Source organism: Phocoena sinus, chromosome 15, assembly GCF_008692025.1.
Source record: "Phocoena sinus isolate mPhoSin1 chromosome 15, mPhoSin1.pri, whole genome shotgun sequence".
NCBI classification, from domain to species: domain Eukaryota; kingdom Metazoa; phylum Chordata; class Mammalia; order Artiodactyla; family Phocoenidae; genus Phocoena; species Phocoena sinus.
This window is the reverse complement of record NC_045777.1, coordinates 79612641-79630247: the sequence shown is the minus strand read 5'-3', so window position 1 is coordinate 79630247 and position 17607 is coordinate 79612641. Positions and strand designations below refer to the sequence as shown.

At 41.9% G+C, this 17607-nt stretch overlaps 1 protein-coding gene across 3 annotated transcripts in view; it reads left to right on the top strand.

Annotated features, from left to right (window-relative positions):
• The window catches only part of STYXL1 (serine/threonine/tyrosine interacting like 1), a 57306-nt gene extending 40772 nt beyond the window's left edge, over positions 1 to 16534 (top strand). For all 3 annotated transcript variants that reach the window (XM_032606061.1, XM_032606059.1, XM_032606060.1), the window contains 3 exons: positions 5082 to 5179; positions 6783 to 6895; positions 16089 to 16534. In XM_032606061.1, coding sequence (XP_032461952.1) covers positions 5082 to 5179; positions 6783 to 6895; positions 16089 to 16220 — 343 coding nt within the window. In that variant the 3' untranslated portion in view covers positions 16221 to 16534. The remainder of the gene's footprint in view (positions 1 to 5081; positions 5180 to 6782; positions 6896 to 16088) is intronic.
• Positions 16535 to 17607: the final 1073 nt, after the last annotated feature.

The window sequence follows — 17607 nt, the reverse complement described above, 5'->3', positions numbered from 1 at the left end:
AAACTTAGCCCTATATTAGGGATGAAAAGTACAGTCTGAGATGAAAAATATACTGGATAGAATTAAAAGATTGGACACTGTGGAAGAAAAGATCGCTGAATTTGGAGACATAGCAATAGAAGTATACAAAATGAAACATAGAGAAGAAAAAGACTTAAAAAAGGAAACTAGAGTAGAACTTCAGTGAGACTGAGACAGCTTCAGGTGGCCTAACATATGTGTAATTAGAATCTCCAAAGGAAAGGAGAATGGGGAGACAGGAAACATTGAAGAAACAATGGCCAGAATTTTCCAAATTTGATAAAAACTATAAATGATCACCTACACTGATCTCAATAAAATTTTTAATTAAAAATAGAATAATTTGGAAGATTATGAGCAACTTTATGCCAATACATTTGAAAAATTAAGTTTCCTCAGAAGACTCAAGCTACCAATGCTTACTTAAAAAGAAATAGATTTATAAAAACTGACAATATGATAGTTCCTAAAACAAGATTCAACCAATTTCAGGAGATGCAAATCATATAGAGTTGGCTTTCAACCACTGTGGAGTTAATGTAGAAAGCAATAATTTGCAAATATAGCTAGGAAATTCCTAGAAGCTTAGAAATAAATTTTACAACAGCTCATGGATCAAAAAAGAACTCACAATGGAAATTATGAAATAGTTTCAACTATATGATAATGAAAATAGAATATATCAGAACTTGTGGAGTGTAGCTAAGTTGTGAGGGAAATTTATAGCTTTAAATGCATCTATTAAAAAGGAGAAAGGCTAAAAATCAACTAGTTACGCATTTATCTCAAGAAATTACCAAAGAAACAGCAAACTAAACTCAAATAAGGAAGGAAGGAATAATAAAAGCAGATAAAATGAACTAGAAACAATAAAATAGGATCTAGAAAGTCAAAATAGTTTTACAAAAATAATAAATTCGATAAACCCTTGGCAAAAAAGAGAGAAAGCACAAATAACCATCTGTAAAAGGGGATTCTAGGGCTTCCCTGGTGGCACAGTGGTTGAGAGCCTGCCTGCCGATGCGGGGGACACGGGTTCGTGCCCCAGTCCGGGAAGATTCCACATGCCGCAGAGCGGCTGGGACCGTGAGCCATGGCCGCTGAGCCTGCGTGTCCGGAGCCTGTGCTCCGCAACGGGAGAGGCCACAACAGTGAGAGGCCCGCGTACCGCAAAAAAAAAAAAAAAAAAAAAAATCTTTGCAAACTGAGAATAGAAGGGAAATTCTTTGATCTAAAAATAAAATTCTACAAAAATCTCTATAGCAAACATCACAATGATGAAATGTTGAAAGTTTTCCCTCTGAGCCTGGGAACAAGACAAAGATGCAACTATCACCACTTCCATTTAACATTGTACTGGAGGTTCTAGTTGGTGAAATATGGCAAGTAAAAGAAATAAAATAGGAATCAAAAGGGAACAAAACCTTTCATTATACACAGTCTAATTGTATACACAGAAAAGCCAAAACAACCTGCAGATAAATTATTGGACTTAAATAAGTTTGCTGAAATTTTAAAAGCATATAATTTACAATAGGACAAAAATATTAAATATCTAGGATTATACCTATTGAAAGATGTGCAAGATTTCTACACAGAAAAGTATACAGCATTACTGTGAATTACTAAAGATTATCTAAATAGCTAGAGGATGTTAGTAAAGATCACCGGAATAAACAGAGGATGTACCGTAGTTGTGGATTAGAAGAATCAGTTTTGTAAAGATGTTGATTCTTGCCCGATTGATCTATAGATTCAATGGAATGCCAATAAAATTCCAATGGATTTGTGAAAATTGATACAGTAATTTTAAATTTTATATGGAAATACAAAGGGCAAAAATAGCTGAATAGTGAATAACAACAAATGGGAAAATTGACTTGACCAGTTACGAAGACTTAAAAAGCAAGTAAAGCATTGTGATATTGGTGCAGGATAGAAAAATAAACCAATGGAGCAAAATGGAGTCCAAACACAGACCCATGCGTATACGGACACTTGAATTATGCAAAGATTTTCTCCTATATTTTCTTCTAAAAGTTTTGTAGTTTTAACCTTCACATTTTATGATACATTTAAAAAAAATATTTATTTATTGCTTCAGGTCTTAGTTGTGGCATGTGGACTTCTTCGTTGTGGCATGCATACAGGATCTAGTTCCCCCACCAGGGATTGAACCTGTGCGCCCTGCAATGGGAGCGCAGAGTCTTACCCACTGGACCACCAGGGAAGTCCCCTGTGATACATTTTGTGGTTTTTTTTTTTTTTTTTTTTTTTTTTTTTGCGGTACGCAGGCCTCTCACTGTTGTGGCCTCTCCCGTTGCGGAGCACAGGCTCCGGACGTGCAGGCTCAGCAGCCATGGCTCACGGGCCCAGCCGCTCTGCAGCATGTGGGATCTTCCCAGACCGGGGCACGAACCCGCATCCCCTGCATCAGCAGGCGTACTCTCAACCACTGCACCACCAGGGAAGCCCCCCTGTGATACATTTTGAAATCAGTTTTTGTATATGGTGCCTGATATGGAACAATGTTCATTGTTTTGTATGTGGAAGTCATCACTGTTGAAAAGGTGATCCTTTTCCTGTTGAATTGCTTTGATACCTTTGTTGAAAATCAGTTGACCATACGTGTACAGGATTATATCTGGATTCTTTGTTCTTTTTCATTGATCTATGTTTTTCTTTATACCAGTTTCCCACACTTGTTTTTCTCTTTTAAAAAATTTTTTATTAAAGTATAGTTGATTGGGGCTTCCCTGGTGGCACAGTGGTTGAGAATCCGCCTGCCAGTGCAGGGAACATGGGTTCTTTCTCTGGTCCGGGAAGATCCCACATGCCGCAGAGCAACTAAGCCTGTGTGCCACAACTACTGAGCCTGTGCTCTAGAGCCTGTGATCCACAGCTACTGAGCCCACATGCTGCAACTACCGAAGCCTATGCTCCTAGAGCCTGTGCTCTGCAGCAAGAGAAGCCACTGCAATGAGAAGCCCGCACACTGCAATGAAGAGTGGCCCCCGCTTGCCGCAACTAGAGAAAGCCTGCGCGCAGCAATGAAGACCCAACACGGCCAAGATAAATAAATAAAATAAATTAATTAATTAAAAAAAAAGTATAGTTGATTTACAATGTTGTGTTAATTTCTGCTGTATAGCAAAGTGACTCAGTTATAGATATATATTCTTTTTCATATTCTTTTCTGTTATGGTTTATCACAGGATATTCAATATAGTTCCCTGTGCTATACAGTAGGACCTTATTATCAGTTCCACACTTGATTACTGTAGCTTTATAATAAATCTTGAAGTCAGGTAGTGTTAGTCCTCTAATTTTGTTGTTCTTTTTCAAAGTTGTTTCCTTTGAATTTCCATATAAATTTTAGAATCAACTTGTCAGTTTCTATACAGAAGCTTGTTGGAATTTGGACTGGAACTGAATGGATTCCATAGGGCAATTTGTGAAGAATTGACATCTTAAAAATGTTGAATCTCCCGATTCATTAACATGGTCTATCTCTCCGTTCACTTTGCTCTTTGGTTTCTTTCAGCAATGTTTTATAGTGTTCAGTGTACAGTTCTTACACATCTTGTATCAGATTTCTTCCTAAGTATTTGATATTTTTGATGTGATTATAAATGGTATATTTAAATTACAAATTTCTTGGGAATTCGCTGGTGGTTGGGACTCTGCGCTTTCACTCCTGGGGCCTGGATTCAATCCCTGGTCGGGGAACTAAGATCCCGCAAACTGTGCAGCATAGCCAAGAAAACTCAAATAAAATTTAAATTTCTGATTGTTGCTAGTATATAGAAATCCAGTTGATTTGTATATATTAACCTTGTATCCTTCAGTCTTCTCCGCCCAGATGTCTCCTCCATTTTAAGGCTTTCCCCAGCTCCCTCGACTTTTCCCTGCCCTTCCTCTTCAGGAGCACGTGCAGGTCTCTATCCTAAAACCTAGCCAGTTGGATTGGGGCCATTTGTTTATGTGTCTGCCTCCCCCATCAGACTGGGAGCTCCTTGAAGCTGGGAGGGGCCCTATTTGATTCATCTTGTGTCCACTAGGGTCCAGCTCAAGGTCTGGCACACAGTAGGCATTGAGTGAGTATCTGAGGAAAGAATGAATGGTTGGGGATAGATGGATGAATGGATGGTGGATGGGTGGTCAGGTGTGGAGGGAGAGAGGGATGAGGGGGAAGGGAAGGACGGATAGACGAATGAATGAATGCAGGGTGAATTGCGCTTGTATTTGTCACAGCAAGTGCTCATGCAGAAACTAAACCAGGATATTTTCATTTCTGAATCTGCTGCAGCTTTCTGCATACCACAGTGAATGAATGTCACCAGTAGGCCACAGTCTGCATAAATAACATTTACCAAGTGCGCACTGCACACTAGGCATTGTGCCAAGCTCCTTGCGGGCATTTTCTCATTAAACATGCCACGTACCTCATCTCCCTCCTCTTTCCCCCTTGATCATAAAGCTCTAGCCACTCTGATCTCCCTATTGTTTCTCAAACATATGAAACATACTGCCCTCAGGGCCTTTGCACTTGTATTCTCTACCCGGAACACTCTTTCCTCATATAACTGCCTGGCTTGTTCTGTCACCTCCTTTAAACCTCTGCCCAAATGTTACCTCCTCAGTAAAGCCTTCCATGACCATCCTATCTAAAATAGCAGGCCCACCACTCTCCATCCTTCTCACCTTGCTTTCTCCATTTAACATAGCAGATTCATTACATATTCCTTTCCACCCTCGCTATCTTTGCTGTATTCTAGGAAAGCATCAGGTTTGTTTAATAATAATAATGTCACATTTATTGGGCACTACCTTGTGCCAAGCAGATTGCTGAATGCTTTACATAGATTAATTGACTTAATCTACACAACACCCCTATGAGGTAGGTGCTGTTTTTTTTGAGAGGGGTTCATTTATTTGCCCACATCTCCCTGATGCTAGTTCAGCCTCCTTCCCCTATGATCCCATCGCTGTGGGTGAAGGATGCCACAGTAGGGCTCTGTGTGAGTTTGCCTGATTACCTGTGCTTTTCTTCCATTTAGTTTTGCAGGTGACGCCGACAAGCTTCTGCACATCCAGATAGAAGATTCCCTGGAAGCCAACATTATACCCTTTTTACGCCACATCTGTCACTTCATTGGTAAGGAGCATTCTTTAACCAGGCAACAACTGGTCTGTGCCCAGGGAGCAGAGGGGCTGTGGTACCTCATCCACATGCCTATTGCTGACTGCCACTCCCAGCACTCAGGAGAAAAAGGGCAGGGCCCAGCACATGCCCAGCCAGGTGTGGCCAAGCCCTGGGACAAGCCTGCCCCCCGGGGGGTCCTTGGAAATATGGGCAGCCATGCGTTTACCTTGGGAGCAGTGGGGCCAAATGAGAGCCCCAGACTGTGGATTGAGTGCCCTGTGTTCTGGCCCTGGCTGAATCGCTATGTCCTTTCATGCCTGGCCAAGCTCCAGTCTCGGCATCACTGTGCCTGTTGTGAAATGAGGGTGCTGGCCCATCCTGGGTGCATATGTTCATGAAGGCCTGCTCCAGGCTAGGCTCCGGTGACCTGCAGGTGAATCTCACTCTGTCCCGACCCTCCTCTCTGGTCAGTATGGTGGGGTAGAAGGAAGACTCCAGAGCCCTTCCATCTCTAAATTTCATGGTCCCCAGTGTGTAGGCCCAGTGCCCCTTCTGTTCTCCTACCACACACAGCAGTGCCCACCAGCCGCTTGCCTCACTGAGGGTGGAGTTTTCAGTCATCCTAAGGAGAGCAAGATCCCTGGAGAGAGCAAGGTTGTGTCCGGTTAGAGGCCCACCCCAGGACGGCCTGCTCAGCACCAACACAGTCCCCAGCCTGAGAATGGCATTTTGGCCCAGACATCCTTTATTTTTCTGGGCGGTTGTAACTATCACTTGCCTAGGAGCTGAGACTGAGACCTGCCCTGGGTCCCATCATGGGGTGGCGGAGCCCTGTGGCCCAAAGAAGCCCCCTCTCCAGCTCTACCTCACTGGGTGGCTCTGAGCCAACGCTTAACTTCTCTGTGCCTCAATTTCCTTATCCATACAATGAGGCAGTTGACCTTAATCATTTGAGTCATCCTCCAGCTCTGACAGTCTGTGATTTTGCACTTGGTATATTTATCTTCAGTTCTTGGGGGTTACCAACCAGCCTAAGATGCCAGCTTAGATTTCCTTCCCACCCCTCACTGGGTGAGATTGACAGCCCCAGGGGCGTTATTGAGTGTGGTTAGCTGACACTTGTGTGCCAGGCACTGGGCTAAGCACAGTGCAAAATCTTATCAGGTAGGTAGTGTACTGTTGTCACATTTTCCAGATGAGGAAACTGTGGGTTAGAGTGCCCAAGCCCAACAGCCAGTACTTACTGGTTGTGATTCACATCCAGGCTATACTGCCTCTATCAGCACCCAAGTGCCCTTGGGGTATAGTCCTTTTATCCCTACCTGGGGAGGTCAACTGGTAGCAGACCTTCCTGGGATGGAAGCCTTCATAGCCCAGAAAAGGCCTTTGCATGATAATGCCGAGTGCCCAGGCGTGATTCTCTTGAACTGCCAGCTAAGTCTGAGGATCCCCATTTGCCAGGCAATGAAACAGTATCCTAGAGATGTCATGTGACTTGCCTAGACCATGGTGTGCTGGTTCTGAACCTACTCTTGGACCCACTGAGGCCAGTCATCTTACAGACCCACAAGGAAGGGGGCCACGCACAACCTCACACCTTTCCTTCCTTTTGCAGAAGTTCACCTGGAGCTTGGCTCTGTCATCCTGGTCTTTTCCACCATGGGCATCAGTCGCAGCTGTGCGGCCATCTTGGCCTACCTTATGCACCGAAATGGGCAGACCCTGAAGGTATGTATCCCCTGGCCCAGGAGGTGGGGTCAGAGCTGCGCCTCAGAGGAGTGGGTCTCCAGCACCGACTTGGGGCCTTAATTGGGGGTGGGGGGCTTGGGAGGGAAGGGTCAGGGAGTGGAGCCCCAAGTCCAGGGCTTTACCCAGCATACCATATCCAAGGGAAGGAACCTGAGGTCTGGGTTAGAGACCTGAGGCTGGGCACACAGGGCAGGCCCAGGGACTCAGGCTGGGCAAGGCTGTGGCCAGCAGCACCATCTGTGTGTCCTCCAATGCTGTCAGTCTGTGTACCAGTGTTTGTTCAGGGTTTTCCAAGGGAGGTGCATTTTGGCTGTTGCCATGTACCTGTTGGCCATCTGTATGTCTTCTTTGGAAAAATGTCTATTCAGAATCTTGGCCCTTTTAAAAATCAGATTTTTTGGTTTTTTTGCTATTGAGTTGTATGAGTTCTTTATATATTTTGGGTATTAACCCGTTATCAGTTACATGATTTGCAGATATTTTCTCCCGTTTCTTAGGTTGCCTTTTCATTTTGTTGATGGTTTCCTTTGCTATGCAGAAGCCTTTTAGTTTGATGTAGTCCCACTTGTTTATTTTTGCTTTTGTTGCCTTTGCTTTTGGTGTCAAATCCAAAAAGTTACCACCAGACTGATGTCAAGGAGTTTACCACCTATGTTTTCTTCTAGTAGTTTTATGATTTCAGGTCTTCCACTTGAGCCTTTAATCCATTTTGAGTTGATTTTTGTGTATGGTGTAGGATAGTGGTCCAGTTTCTTTTGTTTTTTGGCTGCACTGTGTGGCTTGTGGGATCTTAGTTCCCCAACCAGGGATTGAACCTGAGCCCCTGGCAGTGGAAGCATGGAGTCCTAACCACTGGACCGCCAGGGAATTCCCACCAGTTTCATTCTTTTGCATGTGACTGTCCAGTTTTCCCAGCACTACTTATTGAAGAGACCGTTCTTTTGTCACTGCATATTATTAACTCCTTTGTCCTAAATTAATTGACCATATATGTATGGGCTTATTTCTGGGATCTCTATTCTATTCCATTGATCTATGTGTATATATATTTTATGCCAATACCATACTGCTTTGATTACTATAGCTTTGTAATATAGTTTGAAATCAGGATGCATGATGCCTCTAGCTTTATTCTTCTTCCTCAAGTTTGCTTTGGCTATTTGGGGTCTTGTCATTCCATACAAGTTTTAGGACTGTTTATTCTATTTCTCTGAAAGATACCTTTGGGATTTTGATAGGGATTGTGTTATTGCTTTAGGTAGTATGGACATTCTAACAATATTCCTCCAATCCATGAGCATGGAGTATCTTTCTATTTATTTGTGTCTTCTTTAATTTCTTTCATCAGTGTCACAGTTTTCAGTGTACAAGTCTTTCACCTCCTTGGTTAAATTTATTCCTAGGTATTTTACTCTTTTTGATGCAATTGGGATTATTTTCTTAATTTCTATTTCTGATAGTTTGTTATCAGTGTATAGAAACATAGCTGATTTTTGTATATTGATTTTGTATCCTGTAACGTCACTGAATTTGTTTATTAGTTCTAACAATTTTTTTGTGAAGTCTTTAGGGTTTTCTATATATATGTTGCATGTAAAGAGAGACAGTTTTACTTCTTCCTTTCTGATTTGGATATCTTTTTCTTACTCTGTCTAGGACTTGAAATACTATGTTGAATAAATGTGGTAAGAGTAGGCATCCTTGTCTTGTTCCTGATCTTAGAGGAAAAGCTTCCAACTTTTCACTGTTGAGTATGATGTTAGCTGTCAGCTTGTCGTATATGGCCTTTATTATGTTGAGGTACATTCCCTCTGTACACACTTAGTTGAGAATTTTTATCATAAATTGATGTTGAATATTGTCAAATGCTTTTTATGCATCTCTTGAGATGATCATATGATTTTTATCTTTCATTTTGTTAATTTGATGTATCACATTGATTGTTTTGCAGATGTTGAACCATCCCTACATCCCTGGAACAAATCCCACTTGACCATGGTGTGTGATCCTTTTAATATATTGTTGAATTCAGTTTGCTAAAATTTTGTTGAGGATTTTGTATTTATGTTCATCAGTGATATTGGCCTGTAATTTTCTTTTCTTGTGGTGTCCTTGTCTGGTTTTGGTGTCAGGGTAATGCTGGCCTCACAGAATGAATTTGGGAGTGTTCCCTCCTCTTCTGTTTTTTGGAAGGGTTTGAGAAGGATTGGTATTAATTCTTGTTCAAATGTTTGGTAGAATTTGCCAGTGAAGCCATCTGGTCCTGGACTTTTGTTTTTTGGGAGGTTTTCGATTACTGATTCCATCTCTTTGCTAGTAACTGGTCTGTTCAGATTTTCTTATTTTTTCATGGCTAAGTCCTGGTAAGCTGTGCATTTCTAGGAATTTATCCATTTCTTCTAGGTTGTCTGATTTCTTACTATCTTTTGTATTTCTGTGGTATCAGTTTAATGTCTCCTTTTTCATTTCTGGTATTATTTATTTGAGTCCTCTCTCTTTTTTTCTTGGTGAATCTAGCTAAAGCTTTGTCTATTTTGTTTTACTTTTCAAAAAACTAGCTGGTAGTTTCATTGATCTTTTCTATTGTCTTTTAAGTCGCTATTTCATTTATTTCCCCGCTGATCTTTGTTATTTCCTTCCTTCTGTTCACTTTAGGCTTAGTTTGTTCTTTTTCTAGTTCCTTGAGGTGTAAGGTTAGGTAATTCATTTGAGATCTTTCTTATTTGTAATGTAGGCACTTATTGCTATGAACTTCCCTTTTAGAACTGCTTTTGTTGCATCTCATAAGTTTTGGTATGTTATATTTCCATTTAATCTCAAGATATTTTTTGAGTTCTTGTTTGAATTCTTCTTTGACCCATTGGTTGTTAAGTAGCATGTTCTTTACTTTTCACATACTTGTGAATTTTTCAGTTTTCTTCTTGTAATTGATTTCTAGTTTCATACCATTGTGATTAGGAGAGATGCTTGATATGATCTAAAAATTTTTTTTGACATTTTAATTAATTAATTAATTAATGGCTGCACTGGGTCCTCATTGCTGTGCGTGGGCTTTCTCTAGTTATGGCAAGCGGGGGCTACTCTTCATCGCTGTGCACAGGCTTCTCATTGCGGTGGCTTCTCTTGTTGCAGAGCATGGGCTCTAGGCGGGCGGACTTCAGTAGTTGTGTCATGCGGTCTCAGTAGTTGTGGCTTGTGGGCTCTAGAGCACAGGCTCAGTAGTTGTGGCACACGGGCTTAGTTGCTCTGTGGCATGTGGGATCTTCCCAGACCAGGGCTTGAACCCATGTCCTCTGCATTGGCAGGTGGATTCTTAGCCACTGTGCCACCAGGGAAGTCTGCTTGATATGATTTTAAACTTAAATTTATTAACACTTGTTTTGTGGTCTAATATATGGTCTATACAGGAGAATGTTCCATCTGCACTTGAGAGAAAGTGTATTCTGCTGCTTTTGGATGGAGTGTTCTGTAAATGTCTGTTAAGTCTATGTGTAGCTTAAGTCCAGTGTTTCCTTACTGATTTTTTCTGAATGATCTATCCATTGATGAAAGTGGGGTATTGCTGTCTACTTCTCCCTTTAGGACTATTAATATTTGCTTTGTATATTTAGATGCTCCTATATTGGGTACATAAATATTTATAAGTGTTATATTCTCTTGTTGGATTGACCCCTTTATAGTGACCTACTTTTGTGTCTACTACAGTCTTTGTCTTAAAGTCTATTTTTGTCTGAATAAATATAGCTAACCCAGCTTTCTTTTGGTTTCCATTTGCCTAGAATATCTTCTTCCATCCTTTCACTTTCAGTCTGTGTGTGTCCATACATCTGAAGTTATTAAACCACCACTTTTACATTAGATTATTTTGAATTTTACTATATATTTACCTTTACCAGTGAGATTTATAGTTTCATATGTTTTCCTGTTACTAATTACTGCCCTTTTATTTCAGCTTAAAGAAGTCCCTTTAACATTTCTTGCAAGGCCTAGTGGTGATGGACTCCTTCAGCTTTTGCGTGTCTGGAAAACTCTCTACCTCTCCTTCAGTTTTGAAGGAGGACAACTTTGCCAGGTGTAAAGCAATTTTTGGTTGGCAATTTTTTTCTTTCAGCTCTTTGAATATATTATGCCACTCCCTCCTGGCCTGCAAAGTTTCTGCTGAGAAATCTGCTGACAGTCTTATGGGGGTTCCCAAGTTGTTTTTCTGTTGTTGCTTTTAAGATTCTTTCCTTGTCTTTAGCTCTGACAATTTAAGTATAATGTCTTGGTGTGGGTTTCTCTGGGTTCATCTTGTTTGGATTCACGGGACTTCCTGAATCTGGAAGTTTGTTTCCTTCCCCAGGATAAGGAGGTTTTCAGCCATTATTTATTCAAATAAGTTTTCTGTCCCTTCCTCTTTCTCTTCTCCTCTGGGATCTCTATAATGTGAATATTGGTCCTTTTGATGTCCCTTAAGTCCCTTAATCTATCTTCACTGATTTTTAAATTTAATTTTAAACTTTTATATTGGAGTATAGTTGATTAACAATGTTGTGCTAGTTTCAGGTGTACAGCAGAGTGATTCAGTTATACATGTATATACTCTTTTTCAATATCTTCACTGTTTTTAATTATTCTTTCCTTTTGCTGCTCTGAATGAATGAGTTCTACTGTCTTTGAGTTTGTCAGCAAACTTTCTTCTGCTTCATCTAGTCTGCTGTTGAATCCTTCTATTGTATTTTTCAGTTCAGTTATTGCATGCTCTGAGACTTCTATTTTGTACTTCCTTATATTTTCTATCTCTTAGTTGAGATTCTCACTTTGTTCAGGCATTCTTCTGACCTTGGTGATCATCTTTATGACTGTTACTTTGAACTTTTGTCAGGTAAATCACTTATCTCCATTTCATTAAAGTGTTCTTGTGAGGGTTTCTCTTTTTGTTTCATTTGGAACATATTCCTATGTTTCTTCATTTTCCTTAACCCTCTGTGTTTGTTTCTATGCATTAGATAAAACAGCCACCTCTCCTAGTGTCTCATGTAAGAGAGGAACCATATTGTCCAACCCTTCCCTATCTCTTTGTTATCTCTCACAGCTTTGTGATTGTTCAAGCAGCCTACTTTGTTCTTAGTGGTTCACAGTAGTTGAGGGTGTGCCAAGACCTGTCAGCCTTCCAAAGGGAAGGATCTCAGTCTGCACCTAGATTCAGGCTGATTGGAAGCCAGATCCTCAGGCAGCAACTTTTAAAGTGTGCAAAAATATCTCTTTAAGGGGAAGAATGGAAAAAGGGTGTTTCTGTATGCTTTCTTTGCACTTAGCCCTGGGCTGATAATCCAGTTAAGAACTGTTTGTTTACTACTGTCCTGTTAAACCCATGAACACAAGCCCCACTGGCCACTTGCTTTCAATTCTTTTGGGTATAGACCCAGAATGGAATTTCTAGATCATATGGTAATTCTCTTTTTACTTTGTTGAGGAACCACTGTTTTCCATAGCAGCTGCACCATTTTACATTCCCATACATAGTACCATAAGGTTCCAAATTCTCCATTTCCTCACCAACACTTATTATTTTCTTTTTTTTTTTTTAATAGTAGCCACCCTAATGGGTGTGAGATGGTATCTCATAGTTATTTTTTCTCTTTTTTATTGCATTAAAATATACATAACAGGGGCTTCCCTGGTGGCGCAGTGGTTGAGGGTCCGCCTGTTGATGCAGGGGACACGGATTTGTGCCCCGGTCTGGGAGGATCCCCCATGCCGTGGAGCGGCTGGGCCCGTGAGCCATGGCTGCTGAGCCTGCGCGTCCGGAGCCTGTGCTCTGCAATGGGAGGGACCACAACAGTGAGAGGCCCGCGTACAGCAAAAAAACAAAAACAAAAAACAACAACAAAATACATAATATAAAATTTACTCTCTTAACCATTTTTTGAAATAATTTAAAAAAAATAAATTTATTTATTTTTTGGCTGCGTTGGGTCTTTGTTGCTGTGCTGCTGGGCATGCAGGCTTTCTCTAGTTGTGGTGAGTGGGGGCTACTCTTTGTTGCAGTACGTGGGCTTCTCATTGTGGTGACTTCTCTTGTTGTGGAGCACAGGCTCTAGGCATGTGGTTTTCAGTAGTTGTGGCACAAGGGCTCAGTAGTTGTGGCTCGTGGGCTCTAGAGCGCAGACTCAGTAGTTGTGGTGCATGGGCTTAGTTGCTCCGTGGCATGTGGGACCTTCCCGGACCAGGGCTTGAACCCATGTCCCCTGCATTGGCAGGCAGATTCTTAACCATTGCACCACCAGGGATGCCCCTGTCTTAACAATTTTTAAGAACATAATTCAGTAGTGTTAAATACATTCATAATGTGCACCCATCACCACCACCTAGCCCCGTAACTCTTTTCATCTTGTAACACTGAAACTCTATATTTATTAAACAATAACTCCTTATTCTCCCCTCCCCCTAGCCCATGGTAACCACCATTCTTCTTTCTGTCTTTATGATTTTGACTACACTAAGTACATTATATAAGTGGAATCATAAAGTATTTGTTTTTTCATGAATGGCTTATTACACTTAAAATAATGTCCTCAAGGTTTAACCATGTTGTAGCATATGTCAAAATTTCCTTCCTTTTTAAGGCTAATAATATTCCCTTGTATGTATATACCACATTTTGCTTATCCATTTATTCATTGATGGACACTTGGATTGCTTCCACGTTTTAGCCATTATGAATAATGCTGCTGTGAACGTGGTTGTGCAAATATCTCTTTGAGACCCTGCCTTCAACTCTTTGGGGTATATGCCCAGTAGACAAATTACTGGGTCATATGGTAGTTCTAATTTTAATTTTTGGGGGGGATCTCCGTACTGTTTTCCACAGTGGCTGTACCATTTAATACATTCCATCAACAGTGCACAAGGGTTCTAATTTCTCCACATCCTTGCCAGCAGTTGTTTTCTTCCTTCCTTCCTTTCTTTCTTTCCTTTTATAGTACCATCGTATCAGTTTGAGGAAGTATAGCATTGTAGTTTTGATTTGCATTTCCCTAATGATTAGTGATGTTGAGCATCTTTTTGCACGCTTATTGGCCATTCATATACCTTTTTAGGAGAAATGTCTATTCAGAGTCCTTTGCCCGTTTATTAGTTGGGTTGTTTTTTGTTGTTGAGTTTTAGAAGTTCCTTATATATTCCTCATATTAACACTTTGTGCATTGAAGAGTTTTGGCACCCTTGTTGGAATCATTTTACTATATATGTGAGCATTTATTTCTGGGCTGTCTATCCTATTCCACTGGTCTTAAATGTCTGTCTTTATGCCAGTACCACATTCTTTTATCATAGTTTTGTAATAACTTAAAAGGTTTGAAATAAGGTTGAAATATAAAACAGGTATATGATTTGCAAATGTTTCCTTCCATTCTGTGTCTTGCCTTTTCACTCTGTTGATTGTGTCTTTTGATGCACAGAAGTTTTTTTTTTGATGTACAGAAGTTTTTTATTTTGATATAAACCAATCTATTTTTTCTTTTATTGCCTGTGCTTTTGGTGTCACATCCAAGAAATATTTGCCAAATCCAGTATCATGAAGCTTTTCCCCTATGTTTTCTTTCAAGGGTTTTATAGTTTTAGCTCTTACTTTATGTCTTCCATCATCTTGAGTTAATTTTTGTACATGGTGTAAGTTTACACTAGTTTCATTCTTTTGCATGTGGATAACCAGTATTCCTAACAACATTTGTTGAAAAGACTCCTTTCTCCACTGAATAGTTTTGGCACCATTGTTGAAATCATTTTACTATATATGTGAGCATTTACTTCTGGGCTGTCTCTTCTATTCCACTGGTCTAAATGTCTGTCTTTATGCCAGTACTATATTCTTTTATCATAGTTGTGTAATAACTTTAAAGGTTTTGAAATAACGAAGTGTGAGAACCCCAACTTTGTCTCTCTTTTTTCACAATTGTTTTGGCTATTCCAGGGTTCCTTGAGATTCAATATGAATTTTAGGATGGATTTTTCTATTTCTGCAAAAAACGCTGTTGGGATTTTGATAGAGATTGCATTAAATCTTCAGATCACTTTGGGTAGTATTTGCATCTTAACAATATTAAATCTTCTATTCCATGTACCTGGGATGTCTTTCCATTTATTTTAGTCTTCATTAATTTCTTTCAACAACACTTTGCATTTTTCAGGGCACATGTCTTTTACCTCCTTGGTTAAGTTTATTCCTGAGTATTTTATTCTCTTGATGCTAGTGTAAATGAAATTTTCTTAATTTCCTTTTCGGATTGTTCATTGTTAGTTAGATACACAACTGATTTTGTATCCTGCAACTTTGTTACATTCGTTTATTCTAACAGTTTTTTGTGTTTAATCTTTAAGGTTTTCAACATACATTAAGTTCATATCATCTGCAAACAGAAATAATTTTACTTCTTCCTTTCCAATTTGGATGCCTTTTCTTTTTTTCCTAATTGCTCTGTCTAGGACAGTGTTGAATAGAAGTGGTGGAAGTGGGCATCCTTGCCTTGTTCCTGATCTTAGAGGAAAAGCTTTCAGTCTTTCACCATTATGATGTTACCTGTGTACTTTTCATATATGACCTTTATTATGTTAAGATAGTTTTCTTCTAATCCATAGTTTGTTGAGGAACTGCTTTTGCCTTTTCCTTTTTCCTCTATCCTCAATCCAGATGGAGACCAGCTGGTCACCTTCCTTCATGTAATAACCTTTCCTGCATTTGGGGGTGGGCACCTAAAAGAAGGCAGCTTCAGTTTTTCTTCTTCAGAGAATTTGCCGAAGTTCTCTTCCCCTTTCCATTCATTTATCCACTTACAATGCAAATCTTTGTTGAGGCAGCAGTGAGTGCCAGGCATGGGCATGGTGCTTTCCTGTCCACAGGAGGTTTCACATATGTTTTCTCAACCTTCACAGGAGCCATCTGACATAAGAATGATTTCTGTCTATATTCAGAATGCAGAGGGGCTTGCCCCAGGCAGAGCCAGCTCCTACAACTCCTTGCCCTAATCTGTTAACCCCAAGCTGCTGCTGTTTCTTTGTCCTGCCCTTAAGCTATGTTTCTGACCCCTGGGCAAGTGCCTCCTGTCCCCTCTGAGCTGGCTGTGATCAAGGTGATCAAGGTGGTAAGGGCCCAGGTCCAATCCTGAAGTCTGCTTTTCTCTTGGGTTCACAGAGGTCCTGGGCCTACGTCAAGAAGTGTAAAACCAACATGCGTCCAAATCGGGCTTTGGTGGCTCAGCTGTCAGAGTGGGAGAAGGTTATCCTTGGAGACATCGTCACAGACATCTTGGATCCACTCTACTGATTTTCTCTGTGGCCCAGCTATGGGTCCAGAAGAACCTGCCTTGGGAGCTTTTTGTGGGTAGTGGGCCAGGGTGTGTAACCAGGAATGAGAAGGCCTTTGCTGCCTGGAGCCTTGTGTCAGCCTCCCGCAGTGCTTCTTCCCAGGTTCCTCATTTGTGCTAGCACAGGAGGTGCTCAGACTCAGCGAGAACCCCCATCCCTGGGGCATCGTGGACCCACCCCCACTGCACTCCTGAGGCTGCCTCTGGAGGAGCATCTGGTGCCAGAGCAGCTGCCCCTCATGCCCCCCATAATGTGGACCCTTTGGAGGCTGCTGGGTGGGAGCTCCAAGGGTTCCCCCAGCCTTGTGTTGTTCCACAGGGGATGTCACAATGCCCACCCATGGACGGAGATCCCCCAGCCCCAGAGATGCCAAGCTCAGCCTTGGCTCAGGCCGCAGGCTACACAGCTTTGAGAGGCTCCTGGCACAAGGGCATACCCTCGCCTCATACCCAGTTTCAGCATCCCTACTGCTCCATCACCTGTACAGATGTCCTTTCCTTGCTCCTCACTCATTTTTGCCTGGCTGTGTTCACCAAGAAGAGACTCTCACCCTCCCATCCCTCACAACCAGGTTTCTAGAAATTCCTCGGGTCTCAAAAGGAATTTTCCTCTGACTGCGCTTCTGAGTGCTGGCAGCACCCACAGAACGGGCCTGGAGTCAGGAGACAAGGGGACTGATGGAGAATTTAACATGTCGGTCCACGTTCATCCAGCAAACATTCCCTGACACCTGGGCAGGGCTGAGGACATACGGGTGAACGCCATGTTGCCTCCTAGGACTCTTTGCCGAGGGTTAGAGTAGCACTCCCCCGTGCCCCAGCAGGAGCCCACGCCCTCAAAGAGTGGGGTTTTGCCAGAGGGGTAAGGGCTTTTCAGGCAGTGCAGCCTTTAGTCGGGACTTGAACTGGAACAGAGCCTGGGATGGCTGCAGAGCGATGGCTTAGGGACCTCCTGGCAGGAAGGGCAGAGCCATTGGAAAGTGTTCAGCAGGGACATGGTGGGGATTCGCCTTGTGTTTTAGTCAGGGCAGTCTGGTGGCTGTGGTAAGGGACACTAACGGTGAACTTGGAGACAGGAAGACAGTAAAGGGGCCCTTGTAAAAATCCAAGCGAGATAAGAGGCTCGTAATTCCCTCCCTGCCAAAGAGCAGCTTCCCAAGGGGGAAAGTGTTTGAGGCAGGTGGCACCTCCTTGGGCCTTGGTTTACTCCCTGCCTGACAGGCAAGGACACTGCTGGCTGCACCACACAGTTGGCGCCACCGGGAGTGCCCCGGTTGGGGGCTGCCACCACCCTCCGAGCTGGGAGCAGCCGAACGTAGGGCCCTCGGAGCACGTGGCCCCGCCCCC